At 37.1% G+C, this 14360-nt stretch overlaps 2 protein-coding genes across 6 annotated transcripts in view; both read right to left on the minus strand.

The window, feature by feature from the left end:
- LOC115255007 (uncharacterized) overlaps positions 1-14360 on the minus strand; it is a 717425-nt gene that overhangs the window by 470866 nt on the left and 232199 nt on the right. The gene's annotated exons all lie outside the window — the stretch shown is intronic.
- LOC115259235 (microsomal glutathione S-transferase 1) lies at positions 6206-11346 on the minus strand. Of its 2 annotated transcripts, XM_062850105.1 has the most exons (3): positions 11133-11346; positions 10736-11067; positions 6206-7377 (listed from the first exon to the last, which is right to left on the minus strand). In XM_062850105.1, exons 1-2 carry the CDS (start codon positions 11256-11258, stop codon positions 10747-10749), a joined length of 447 nt encoding a protein of 148 aa, XP_062706089.1. In that variant the 5' UTR covers positions 11259-11346; the 3' UTR covers positions 6206-7377; positions 10736-10746. The 2 variants fall into 2 exon arrangements, with proteins under 2 accessions (XP_062706089.1, XP_029715630.1); XM_029859770.2 differs by lacking the exon at positions 6206-7377 and having other exon boundaries at positions 10672-11067.

Here is a 14360-nt window from a genome sequence, read left to right on the forward strand (position 1 = left end):
AAGTTGCTCTAGACCCCCCGACAGTTTATTTTGGTCATAGTCGCAAATGAAAGGGGAAAGTCCAAACTTGCTTCTGTCCAATTTTGAGACATGCCGAATTTTTTTTTATAAAGTTATACGAAAAAGACACCGTGACTATAACACATAAGGAATACACTTGCATACAAAAGTTTGAGCCATTTTTATAAAGTAGAAACATAGTTGTTTCATTATTCGAAACGGTTCTCTGCGCCATTTTGCGCCGAAAGCAGTTAGACGTGCTCAAAGTTACCCTATAAAAATCAGTAATTTGTATATAACTTTTTTACTCTAAAAGCTACTAGCGTTTTTCGATGTTTAGCAAAAACATGTGTTTTTACATTCCAAACAACTTTGTAGAAGACAAAAAAAAATAAAAAATCCCGTTAAAAAGTTATGATGAAATATATGATTTCTAGGGGTCATGCACATACAACGCAATATATCTCGTTAAGTATGAGATTAAGCATTATAACGTTTTCGACAAAATTGTTTTAAATTGCATTTTGAACAATTTTGCTGAAGACATCAAACGTCTATCTGCATTTTTTGATTTTTTTTTATCTCACTTATAGGTGGATTGATCATCCAGCTCTTCATGTCAAAAGATGCACTTTGTCTTATGTAGAAACTTCTCCGAAGAAACTATATCGCACAAATAAAACACTGTGCAATGTTGAACAGTGAATTTCAAGGTGCATTACTCTGCTTCAATCCATTTGAGGATATAAACTAAACGGACACATCGTCAGCGATCCGAACACTTAATTCCTATTCAACCAGTATTGTATTTCAGCCCAATTATCCTTGCAGGATTCGAACGCTTAACGTTAAATGTTTTATGTCAGCGGTACCTTATTGGTGCTGTTATGAATAAACTTGACTTTTTGTTAAGATATCATTTAAAATTTTGATTGCTAAGCACTCGGTTATGCAAATCTCGGCAGAAGGATTCAAAATGTCGAGTTCAACAAAGTGCACGTAGCATGTCAACAGGGTACACGGGTACCCACAGTTTTGTAAAATTAATATATTCGTGAATTTCCACCGTATGTATAAAAATCTGCAGTCATAGCAAAATTATAGAGCACAGTGGATTTTAATGCGATGTAAGGACATGGATGCTAAACAGAGAGAGTACTAGTTGAACATTGGCTGGTAAATGGTGTCAGTGGTTGAACACAATGACAGCTGAATGTTGGTCTGAAGTATGGTTTATTCAACATCTTTAATCAGCATTACATAGATGGCTGAATATCAAGTTGATGAAATATTATTCATCTGTATAACCAGCTTTAAAACAAACACCAGCATGCAGAATTATACTTCTACACAGAAAGAAATCATGAAAATTAAACAGCACGTAAGTTAAGCATCGACTGAAAATTATAGCAGAAGCTACAAAATTACAGCCATTTACCGAGAGATGATACTGTCCGCTCAGTAATCAGCCAATCATGCGTACTGTTGACATTTTTTGAGACATATCCGCTTGAAATTTACATGCAGTATCGTAAACGAGGACAGCTACGCTCAGTCGTCTGCCTCGCTGCGGAGACTGCTCTCTCGCTCTCTGTGGCCGAAGCGGTACAACAGTTTGTTCCTTTATGGTGGAACATGTTTATCTTTGATTGCTCTCTCTTCAGCTTGGTGGGACAGCCTAGAGGGGTTAGGGGTGAACTCTCACTCGGAAGATCTGAGTTCGATTCTCGTATATCTCATATAAAGATTTTTTTAAGTTTCTCTGAAAAGTCGATGCTTAATTAACACTTTTATCTCAGCAATCAGCAGTGTAATTTTAAGATCACACATAAATTTCTATCGAACACGATGGAGGTCAATTTGTTACATTCAGTTCGTCATAAATTTACAGATTTTGTTCGTACTGTGCAGTACGACTTTTCAGAGAAACTTAAAAAAATCTTTATATGAGATATACGAGATTTTTCTAGTTTTCGATGACTGGTATACAATTGTATGTGGTGTGGGTATTAAGGTGAGTAACTATAAAAGCGCATAATAAGCTTTAAATCAGCCTTTCAATGAGCCTCAATTCAGGATAAGGTTGAAAAAATTCACCAAAATTAGATATTTAGCAGATGAATGAAGGATTGTAGCTCTTGTGCTCAGCTTTTGTTCAAATGAAGGCTGTTTTAAAATAGTTGAAAAAAAAACGCATGTACAGCAGCAAATTCATACTTGGGATGCTCCCGAAAAATCAGATTTTGCTGGAACCAATATGATCAGATCTGTCCAACCGAATAGTTTCTGAGTTTCTATTTCTATAAATTTCTAAAATTGAAAAAAAAATCTGCATGGATTCAGCCAGAGATTTTCCCAAGGATTTACATATAAAGGAACTGGCTGCCCCGGCAAACATCGTACCACTCCATTTTTATTTATATAGTTTCTCTTGGAATTTTTCCTGAGATTCCTTAAAAATCCTTAATGGATATCTCAAAGGATTCCTATAGTAATCATTGAAAAAAAAAAACTTGAAGTATTTCTGGAGAAACACAGCAGGAATTTGTGGAGGAGCTTTGAGAGATGTGACTGGAGACCCACTAGCAGGAATTTCTGAAGGAATTCCTAAAGGAATGGTAAGAAAAACTTCACTGCAGCAAACTTCTAGAGGAGCCCTAGAAGTATCTCATGGAACATTCTAAAAGCCATCACAACAAGAGAAATAACTTCAGGACATTTCAAAGCAATCTTTGGAGGAATAACAGCGGAAATTTATGGAGGAATCCACCAGAGTATCTCCAGAAATTCTTCCAGTGATTCTGATGTAAAATCCAGAACTTTTTTCGGTCCCGATCACGGTTCAAAAACGACCAAATTCCGGACACCAGCCTTCGAGGGAATTGCAGTGGATTTCGAATATGGCGGATTCGCGGGGAATAATTCGGACAGGAAAGAAATCAAAGAATGCACCCGGACAGCTATACTGTTTGCAATAGACTGATTTTATTTCTGTTCAATGTGGTTTACAGTGGTTTCCTTCAAATATGTTAGTGTTAACTTCATTGGAAGGGAAACGCAAATTATATCTAGTTCATTAGGGCAATTCAAAGTTGTTAACACATTAGGGTAGGCCAAATTTTTGGAAATTAGCGAAAGAATTTTCAACCATTTATCCAGACATATATTTCAATTTCCTTGAGTTTAGAGAAGTCCATATTTATGGCCGACATTCAAAATTTCATTCAATTCGGTTAAAAATTGGAAGTCTAAAAAATAGTGCTTTACGAGAACAGTTCTAGCTTCGCGAAAGATTGACCAATCGAGCCCAAATTTGTACCAATGATGCACATATAATAGGTTGTCAAACAGTCAACAGTCAAAATTTGAGAATTTTTGATGCACACTATGAAAAGTCACAGCATGTTGATTTTTTTTGTGAGAAACTATCCCTGTAGTTCTCAAGTAGTCCAAATATGCTTATCAACGATATTCGATGTTGAAGATAAAAGATCGAATAGAGTTATTTTTGTTGTGAAAAAAAAAACGAAGACAAGCTATGTCCACTTCCCCGAGGAAACCATGGTCGAGGTTCAATCTACAAGACTCGTCTTCCATCTGCTGTCAAGAATTTGGCCAGGTGGCAGCCGATAAAATGATAAAGTCTGTTTTGCATGGATTATAGAAATCATTATGAAGTTCTAAAAATCTGTAATAAGTCATAGTGACTCAAAAAACCCAGATTAATCCACCTAGTGGTGATAGTGCCTTTCTCGTCGAATATGTACTCAAGATTTTTCCGTCGCCATTAGAAGAAGTGTTCCTGAATCCTGAGAATACTCTAGAACGGAAAAAATCTAATTTTTTTTTGTCACAGTGCTCGTTGACTCGTCAATGGGGAGGTGGAATTGATAAATAATAAATTTATTTGATGAAAAAATACTCAAACAATTAACAAAACCGCTTAACTCATCGGATTTGATGAGAAATTTACTGGAAGACTCTAATTTACTCTTAAAATTGAAAAAAATATTGGTTCATTTATTTGAGCCCTTCCTCAATATGTTGAATTTCGACCAAAATTTCCGAGGCGGGGCCCTCTTGACTTAATAGGAAATCGAAATTTGTGTCAGCCTTATTCAGAAAAGCAATTTTTTTTATCAAAGCCATAATCGAATTTGGAAACCTATTGATGGCTCATATTCCGACGCTATGTTAAACGTATAGAGCTGAAAAATATCAAACCTCTCAGTTGACTGCTTGACCACCTTCGCTTGCACTGGATGCTGATCATTATCAAGACATTTCGGCAAAATATTTTCTGTACACTTTAGCCTATATTTTATTATCATTGGTTACAAGTTTCATGTAAAATTTGACAAAAAAGTGCAAGCAAGCGAAATTTTCCATAACAAAACCCATTCAAATTTCAACCGTGTAATGACGCCTCAGGAATCTAAAATGGTGTAATTTGACAAGATCACTTAAATTATTATCAAGATTTTGTTCATTCACGCATATTATTCGCTCGCATCGATTTTGTTCACCTTCGTAATTTCATCGATGCATCCAATCCTGATTCTGCAACACTGCCGGTAATCTAAGGTGTGGTCAGAGACTATATTCTTGCCGCCCGTTTATCTGGTTATCGAACATTTTTGATGATTTGAAGTTTCGCATGCATGGGTTTGGTTCAGTTTTTTAATTGGTTACTTCCGACGGTACATCTGGAACCGGTTCCGGAACACAACCGGTTCAGATATGGTCTGAAACTATTTTCCTGCTTACCGTTCATTTGGTTATCGAAAAAGCCGATCTTTGATGTCCCGCATGCCTGGGTTCGGTTCACCTCCCGGTGGGACACCTGGAACCGGTTCCGGAACACAACCGGTTTAGATATGGTCTGAAACTATTTTCCTGCTTACCGTTCATCTGGTTATTGAAAAAGCCGCTCTTTGATGTGTAGCATGCATGGGTTTGGTTCACTTTTTTAATTGCCCACTTCCGGCGGGACACCTGCAACCGGTTCCGGAACAAAACCGGTTCAGAAATAGTCTGAAACTATTTTCCTGCTCACTGTTCGTCTGATTATTGAAAAAGCCGCTATTTGACGTGTCGCATGCATGGGTTATGTTACCTTTCTTATTTGGCCACTTCCGGCGGGGCACCCGGAACCGGTTCCGGAACACTACCGGTTCAGATGTAGTCTGAGACTATTTTTCTACTCCCCGTTCATCAAATAATCGTAAATGCCGTGGTTTGATGGGTCGCATGCATGGGTTTGTTGCATTTTCATATCTGGCCCCTTCTTGGGGTACCGGTCCGGAACACCTAAATGGCCATAACTCCGGAACGGCTGGACTGATCTGAACCATTTTCAATAGGAAACAATGGGACAATGTACCCCGTCGAATGAACCATCGGTCGTTGAAATCGGTTCATATTTACTATTTAAAAATTAGGTGACCTTTTTGTACACATACACACACACACACACATACATACACACACACACACATACATACACACAGACATCATCTCAACTCGTCAAGCTGAGTCGATTGGTATATAACACTTGACCCCTCCGGGGGCTCTATCAAATTTTCGTTTTTGGAGTGAACATATAGCCTTTCGGTACACCTTGGTGTACGAGAAAGGCAAAAAGATATTTTTATACAATAAAAAAAAATCATTATTTTTCAAAAAAAAAGAATGTTGGACAGCATTTTCAACAGAATGTAAATAAAGGACTTTTCAACACCGCTTTAGAATAAATAGAATACAAAATCCGGAGGATAAATAATGGATTTCTCAAAATAGGTTTGGGTTAAATTTCCAACTGAATGTGTCGAGGATTTCTTTTAAATTAACTCTGAAAATTTTCTTGCAATTGCTAATAGATTTCCTATGGGATGTATTTTAAAGAAAGTATGAGTATATGTTTCAACAAATTAAGCAGATTTTTGAGAAACTCAGCCTTTTGAGAATATTCGTAAGATAATGAACTTTTGAATGCTTATTCATCCAGAGACCAGAGTTAATCAAACTTATTTGGATTTTTTTTTTGCAAATTATAATTTGCATTATAATTATTTATACTTCTGTAGAAAAAACCTCTATGAAGTATACAGCAGTTCAAAAGTGAATATTAATGCTCATGTAAGTTTTTTCTTTCTTTATTAAAGAGGCTTTCAGCCAGACGCTGGTTCACCTCTCTCAACTCATGTAAGTTTTAAGACATCGTAAAATTTATTATTTTCATAATGGAACCTATCAACGGGTCGCACAAAACCTGCTAGAGGTCCGCGAGCCTTAGTTTAGTTGTCACTGGGTTAAATTACACTAGTTTACATCATTTTTGAACTCGGCTGGTGATCAGTTTTGGTGTAGAATCATGTCCTGAGCTTAAAACGTGAAGGAAAAAAAAATACCGTAGAGCGGAAAGTTTTTCGACCTTCCATACAAGGCTGTCGAATTTGAATAGATTTTTGTTCTATTTTTAAGCAAAGTTGTTCCCTTTATACATCTCTTTTTTCGTAACCAATGCGCCGATTGACCAGAATTTTTTACTGAGAAAGAATTTTTCGATTGATTTTATTCTTATTGAAAAAAAAATACAAATCTTTTTAAAATCAATATACGCACACTTGTTGTTCATAGGCCGTGAGAGTGCGGGAGATTGGCATCTAAAAACCGAAAGAGAGATACAGTTGTGAAAGACGAAACCGGTTAGGGTGGTGCTTGGAATCCAGTTTGACTTTCTATTCCGCATAATTGTAACTTGTTCTATGGCATAGTTGGTTAAAGCGCCGGACTAGCGATACGGAGTCGTGGGTTCGAATCCCACTACAACAAGTGGTATTTTTTCACAAATTTATCTTTCAATTTGCAAATTAAACGTACTTTGCCTAAAATTACTTCATGTTCTTACGTCTATTTTAGACATACTGGCCGACTGGTATAGCCGGAAAAGGGCAATAAAATCATTGTCTTCATTTTTTTTTATTTGGGAATTTTTGCTCAAATTAAAGGAGATTGGTCAATACAATCACAAATATCTCGAGTCTCACTAATTTGATGCAAAAAATATATTCAGATGATCGAAACATAGTACATTCAGCTTGCTAGTAATGCATAAAGATTGAAAATTGGTTGACTGAAACGCAAGATATTTACATTTAATAAATTCCATATTTTTAAACACTGTAGAGCTCAATTTTCAGAACATACTCAAAAACTGTTCTACTTAAAACAATCTGAAGCATGATCTTGATATCAGCACATAATTATGCAACAAAAAATTTGGCGTTGATAGAAGTTCACGGCTTTCGTTTGAGTTTGTAAACTAGTGTAATCGATAACTCAAACCTGATCCAATTGAAGCGAAATATGGCATACCTGTAAAGAAAAGAGATAAAAAAATTTGTTATAAACATGTCTAAATTCTACCAATTGTTATCAGTGAGATTAAGCATACTTGTTAAGCTATTCTAAGTGGGATTGACATGTTCGTATACAATCATTATGGATGTATCGTATGAAGTAGTGACTATTGGCGTATTCAGCTTTTTAATTTTAATTGCTCACTCTCCGAAATAAACATGAGAAAGAAGGGAACGAATTTCGCCTCAAATCGTATTCGGAGTTGGCAACACTCTCTCAGACTACAATTATACTTTCTGGGTGTGACTCGATAGCCAAATACTTAAATAAACTTAAATACTTTGTTTCTATAAAATTTATCTAGACTGTCATTAGAAAAGGTTTAAACTTTTTCACCGATTGTTCCATATGTATTCAAAAAAAAATTAATAATTCTTCAAAAAAAGTTTCGTAAGAGTGATTATTACAAAATAAGATAAGTTTCAGGAAAACAGTACTAGCGTTCGATTTGAATAGGTCGTACCTATGATGATAGGACCTATTCAAATCGAACGCCAGAATATTTGAAAAAAGAAATACAAATTAAACCTTACACTGGGAAAAATCATTTTTAAAAATTCTTTTAAAAAACATCATTTTTTATTTCGATGAAAGTTTTTCTTAAGATATGTACCGTTTTTGGGGGTTACAATGGGTCAGAGAGGCGAGATTGGGTCAAAACATTATTTGAAATATCTCAAAAAATATTGCGAATATCGAATTCAAAATTTTATGGTGTCATCCTCGTAGTTGCCGTTAGTTTATGTCGAAAAATGAGGTTTCTAGAGCAACTGATTAATTTTTGATAAATCATAACAAAGTTTTGAAAATAAGGCCTTTTTAAAATACCACTTTTAAGGCTCGATAAAACATCACATTTTTGGGTGGATTAATACTTTTTTTTTTTTTTTTTTTTTTTTATATGCCGGGGCCCGTGGCGTAGTTGGTCACACGTTCGCTTCATATGCGGATGGTCATGGGTTTGATTCCCAGCCCCGGCACTTGCAATTTTTCGTCAGTTGCTTTTCCCCCTAGAGCAACTGACACTGACCCTCTTCTGAGCCCCATGGCTCAAATGGACCCGGATACCTGGACATCGGCGAACTGCTACTCATAATGGACCCCCAATCGGACTGGAAAGGAACAACGGCCATCCATCATCATCCTTGTGCTCATCATTCTACTAGGTATAAAGTAGAAAAAGTGGAAGCAGCAGAAAGGCAACCAGTTCGATAAAGTAGAATAGAATCAAGGCGCTGTACAAAAATGTAAGTGCAGCTGTCAATTGAAATTGCTCACGTAGTGCCCCAGTGGACAATAGAGCTGTAAACTAGGTTAAGTGATTAAGAATAAAAAAAAAATACTTTTTTTAGAATCTCAGACTCATAGTCATCATATAATTATTGGTAAGTAATATCAGCCTTGACCAGAATTCTATTTATTTGCTTTGTTGTCAATGCGGAACGAACTCGGTTCTCATCCACTTGTAGTTTTCAGGAGAATTGACGAACTCCAAATATTTTCTCATCATTTGTACATGCATTACCAAAGATCACAATCCAGTGATCAAAGGACTTTTTTATGCAAAAAGTAAAAATTATTGAAGAATGATTGTGGATCCACAATCATTCTTCAATAATTTTTACTTTTTGCATAAAAAAGTCCTTTGATCACTGGATTGTGATCTTTGGTAATGCATGTACAATAATACCAAAGGGTTTGATTGTTGAACGCTTACAGCGCCACCTAGCGGCAAAATTCGAAAACTTAAAATTTCTGCATACATTCTGGTGGAGGTTCGACTGTATCGTTTCAACTATCATTAAAAACGGCTACGCAGTCTCGAAATTAGCAAACGATGTTTATTACTTGCCCAACTTTTCGACTCGGGGTTAGTGTCTTCTTCAGGGGGAACTAGAATTTAATACATGTACTAATTGGTCTGTTACATAATTTTGTCACGGTAACTTACACTAATTTGGTCGTTTTTGGTCTTGTGTTTCGTCTAACTGTAACTGTCCTGTCATTAATTTGTTGGTACATGCTGTAAAATTATAGTCATTATAAATGTTATCTAGTTACTTGTCTGATCTAATAAAATTTACGGAAACTAATTGTCTTACACTTATTTTGCTTGTTATAACTTTCAACGGACATTTGGCAATGGCGCAATTTTGCCTTTATCATCCCCTCAATTATGTTTAAAATTTGTTGGTAGCGAAAACTGCCCTATCTTAATAACTACGACGTTGGGGGTGACGACGGTATCATAAAACGGGGTAGCATCGATCAGCGGGGTAACTTTGATCAGCTTGACGGACCTCATGAAATGTTCAAACATTTTAAGTTGATTCAGTTTTTTAGTTCTTAAACCATCTGTATCCTGCTATTACTTAGCTATTGAAATAAATATTTTTTCCTCCACTGTGTTTCGTAGCGTAATGAGATTCTTGTTAAACAATCATACTTGTAATGAAATCACTATAACTTGAATATGATATCCTACAGTTTGATTTAAAAAATGAAACTTTTATGAAAGTGCTTTTTTTAAAAAAAATATACGATTTAATCAAAGTAGGCTATCAATTCCTAAAGCCGTTGCCTACTTTTAGGCGTTATTCTCAGATTAGAAGATTTTAATCCCAAAATAACTCAAAAAGTACATGACTTGGAAGAATTTGGACAAAATATTTGAAATAAGAGACCCCAAGTTTAGCAAGTAAGAATATTTTCAACACAAACGACCATTGATCACTGACTTGATCAATGCGTGCTTCTAAAAAAAAAAGAAACAAAAATCGTTGAACTAAAATCAGTGCTTTCCCATTCTTGATTCGAAACCAACGTCTCTTTATTATCCCATTTTTACAGTCTTACCACGAGACTAAACTCTCCCACAAAAAGCTACTTGGTCAAAGCCTGGTAGAGGGGAAGCATTAACCATTATGTTGTTTTATTGTTTTCCGATTAGCCACACGCTCGTTCAGATTTTATGAACGGCATGCGTCCGACCAATTAGTGTCACGTCAGCCTAATGGACATCGCAGATAAGAATCTCTAACTTTGTTCTCCTAGCTTTTAGCGATTTCCAAGGGTGTGACGATCAATCCAAAAGAAAACCATTAAACATTTCAAAGTGATTTGCAAAACGTGCCCTGAATGCCGAACCTGGTACTGACTGGGGGGGTGTCCGGCCCGAAGCCTCGTCATCCGGTGTTATTAGTTATTCATGGCTGTCGTCAACTCCGCTCGGTATGAAATTGTTTACGATTTTTCTCAGGTCCCCTGTTTCGCTTGAAATCGTTTAATTTTTATTTTCTATACGCTAGCTCACTCTCCACCAGTCTACAGGAACGCCAGGATCGTTTTGACGGCCATGTATGCTGTGCTGAAGTAGCCTACCGCCCAGGACAGTCCACGCGCCGGTTGAGGAATTACGAACACCGCGTACACTAGGGTGTGTACAATGCGCGCTACGGCAACCGCCCGGAACAGATTGGTGGCCACGAACACACTTGGGTTGGTGAACATGTACAGGAAAGCGATGATGAAGAATGGCAGGATGTTTTCCAGATCGTTCAGATGGGCACGACGGACACGCTCCACGTCTGGATCGTTGGTAACAACCTTGACGCCCTTGGGTGCGTCCTCCGGGTTGGCGAAGGCCTACATATGGGAATCAGATAATGAGTTGACTTGGTTGATAAGTGGTTTGTTCAATATGTACTTACCTTTTTGGCGTGTCGCTGCCTGCCCGTCAGGATGGACATGACCAACATCTTCAGGCCCAGCACCGAGCACCAGAAGACGTACGACCGGAAGATGGTCGGATCGATGGTATCGAAAAAGTTACTCATTTTGTAAGAATTTGAGATTGGATCGAGCCGGTGCGGTGGGTATGTTTACGTTTAACTGGCCAAAGGCGAATGAAACGAGCATGATACAAGCTAGGTGGGTTTTATTTTGTCGATTGACTATCTTATCGGTTCCGTATCGACGCTGGTGCTGGCTGCTTCTTGCGGCTTATCGCGGTTACGGTGCGTTAGATAACAGATAACAAGCTTGGGGCGTGAACTGGGAATGTTGAAAACATTCTACGGATTTGACTTGTCATGATGATTATGATGCAAAGTTTCCTGCATACTTGTCATAGTTTCTAAAAATAACTTGACTAAATTTTTTTTTAATAATAGTTATTCGTACAACAAGTTGAAAATTGATAAATTTTTCAGCTAGTGTCGCACATCTATCCAATAGTGTGAATTAATGTATGACTTTGAAGTTTCCTATGATGCTCAACAACGTTCTTTCTCAAATTGTGTGTAATCATCATGATGTGCCGGAATCAAGGAATTGAAATTCACACTCATGACTCAATTTGGTCATATTATTTGCACGGTTTACTCATTTTTATTTTCATGGAAACTGTTGTTTGGATCTGATTCATAATCAAAATTGAAATCCCACGAATTTCCTCACTATCAAACTCATTGGTAATCCAACTGGCCATCCCACTAACGGTTGTGCAACAAAATTTGTGTCGCCAGAAAACTTTTGCTCCGGGCCATTACAATTCCGACCTGTATCGAATTTCTCACCCAACCGCGAGTGTGGTGAGTGCAGGTTTGAGTGTTCAACAGCAGGAAAAACGGAGGACAAATCGATAAATCCACCTATTGATTGTTTTATAAACCTTCTGATACTGAGTTTTTTTTTTATTTCAGCATACATATTTACGGTTATGGTATTTTAGATGAAAGTTTTGCTTGGATAACAACAGAACGAAAGATATTGATCATAATTTTATTCTTAATCACTTAACCTAATTTACAGCTCTTTTGTCCACTAGGGTACTACGTGAGCGATTCCAATTGGACGCTGCACTTCCACTTTGTACAACGCCTAAATGTATTCTATTCTATTATATTCTACTGTATTGAACTGGTTTGCCTTTGTGCTTCTTTCATTCTTCAACCCTGTCCATGGTAGAATGATGAACACGATGATGCTGGTGTGTGGCTACTGTTCCTTTTCCAGTCCGATAGGGGGTCCATTATGAGTTGTGGTTCGCCGATATCCGAATTCCGGGTCTATTAGAGCTATATGCTCCGAAGAGGGTCCGGTGCCAGCTGCGGGGGGAAGAGCAGCTGACGAAAAATTGCAAGTGCCGGGGCTGGGTTCGAACCCATGGCCATCCGCTTATGAAGCGAACGTGTGGACCACTGCGCCACGGGCCCCGACATATTGATCATATTAATCATAGAAATTCTCTTAGGAATTCCTTGACTAATTCTTTTAAATCATATATATGGAGCCTCGCCAAGCTTCTAATCGCATCATGCTATGGGGTGAAAGTTTGATTCCCGCTCCTAGCGATGAAACTTTCCGTGACAATAGTTTCTATTTGGTATCCACTGTCCGAGCAAAGGCGGATAACAAAATGATAACAAGTTCTGTTACCTGGTTATCATTCGTTTGATAATTGAGTTTGTTATCATTTAGGTTGAATTAAGAGCCAACATAACAAAAATGATAACTCAAATTTACTCCACGAATACCAAAATGATAAGAAGTTAAGTTATCATTGAGTTCAAGTTGATAACTAATTGTGTTATACAATATTTTATTCAATATTACATTTATTTATCAACATGAAAAAATACAGCTGATTGATAACAGGTTTTGTTATCATTTAGTTATCATTTCGAGCTATTTTATCGACGAAAATAGTAAAAATCTACTTCACCGACATGGTTAGCAGTTGAAAAAAGTTTCTTATAACTATAACCCATGTTTTCAACTATTGCGCCCAGTGGGTCTCGAACCCTGATCGAGTGATTATCGGTCGCAGCTGATAGCCCCTATACCAACGGGACTCAGTGAGAGGGAGAGTGGTTGAAGGCTACGCTTTCGTACTGCAGTCGCATTGAAGATGGAAAGCGGAATCTATTTTTAGATTCAAGGTCCGCCAGACCCTCAGTTCTGGGAAAGCTTTGCAATGTGCGTTTGAAACTGATAACATATTTTGTTATTATTTAGTATTTTTATGTTATCGTGATAGACCAAAATTATTGATAACTAAATTTGTTATCATCTGATTATCATCAATTGGAAAAGATGATAACAAAAATAACAAGATGATAATACCGATAACATGCTTTATTATCAAAGTGATATCACTTAGTTATCCGCCTTTGCTCGGGTGGTGCGTGCTCCGTGTGTCCCTTGTCTAGTTTACCGTTTTATTCAGTCTGTGCAGCCTCTGGCTTAAGACCGTGTCCGCGTCTTATTTTTAAGCATATTCTAAGGAATAATTCGAAAATAATCCTGGATTTGCTTTAGAAATCACTAGACAGATTTATCCAGAAATTTATGTTGGGATTTATCGAGAATTAAAAAAAATGGAATATTGCAGAAATACCTTCAAAAATTCATTCAGAAATTCTAGTGACATAACCTACACGTTACGTTTTGCGCGAGAAACAAACTTTTTGTCCAATCGTCAATCCGGAGACGGCAGGTTTAATTCCCGTTCCGGACGGGAACTTTTCTCGACTGCTCTGGCATAGTGTTTCATTGTACTTGCCTCATAATGTACAAATCCATGCAATGGCAATCGAAGAAAGCCCTTCAATTAATACAGTTATAACAGTTCTGTGGGAGTGCTCAAAGAACACTCACTAAGTTGATATGAGGCAGGCCAAGTTACAGTAGGAACGTTAAGTCACAAGAAAATAAACAGAAGAATAAGTAGTGCTTACTTAGAATAGAACTAAAGATTCTTTTGGAAATTCGTCAAGAGTTTTTTTTTGAAAATTTGTCCAGGTATTTATTATAAATTCCTCTAGAAATTTATTCAGAAAATTTTTCAAGTTTTGCTTTAGCGAATTCTTCAGAAATTCCGCCAGTGTAGTGGACGCCCTTTATGATGACCCGCTTTAAGGTGAAGATATGATGAA

Source organism: Aedes albopictus, chromosome 2, assembly GCF_035046485.1.
Source record: "Aedes albopictus strain Foshan chromosome 2, AalbF5, whole genome shotgun sequence".
NCBI classification, from domain to species: domain Eukaryota; kingdom Metazoa; phylum Arthropoda; class Insecta; order Diptera; family Culicidae; genus Aedes; species Aedes albopictus.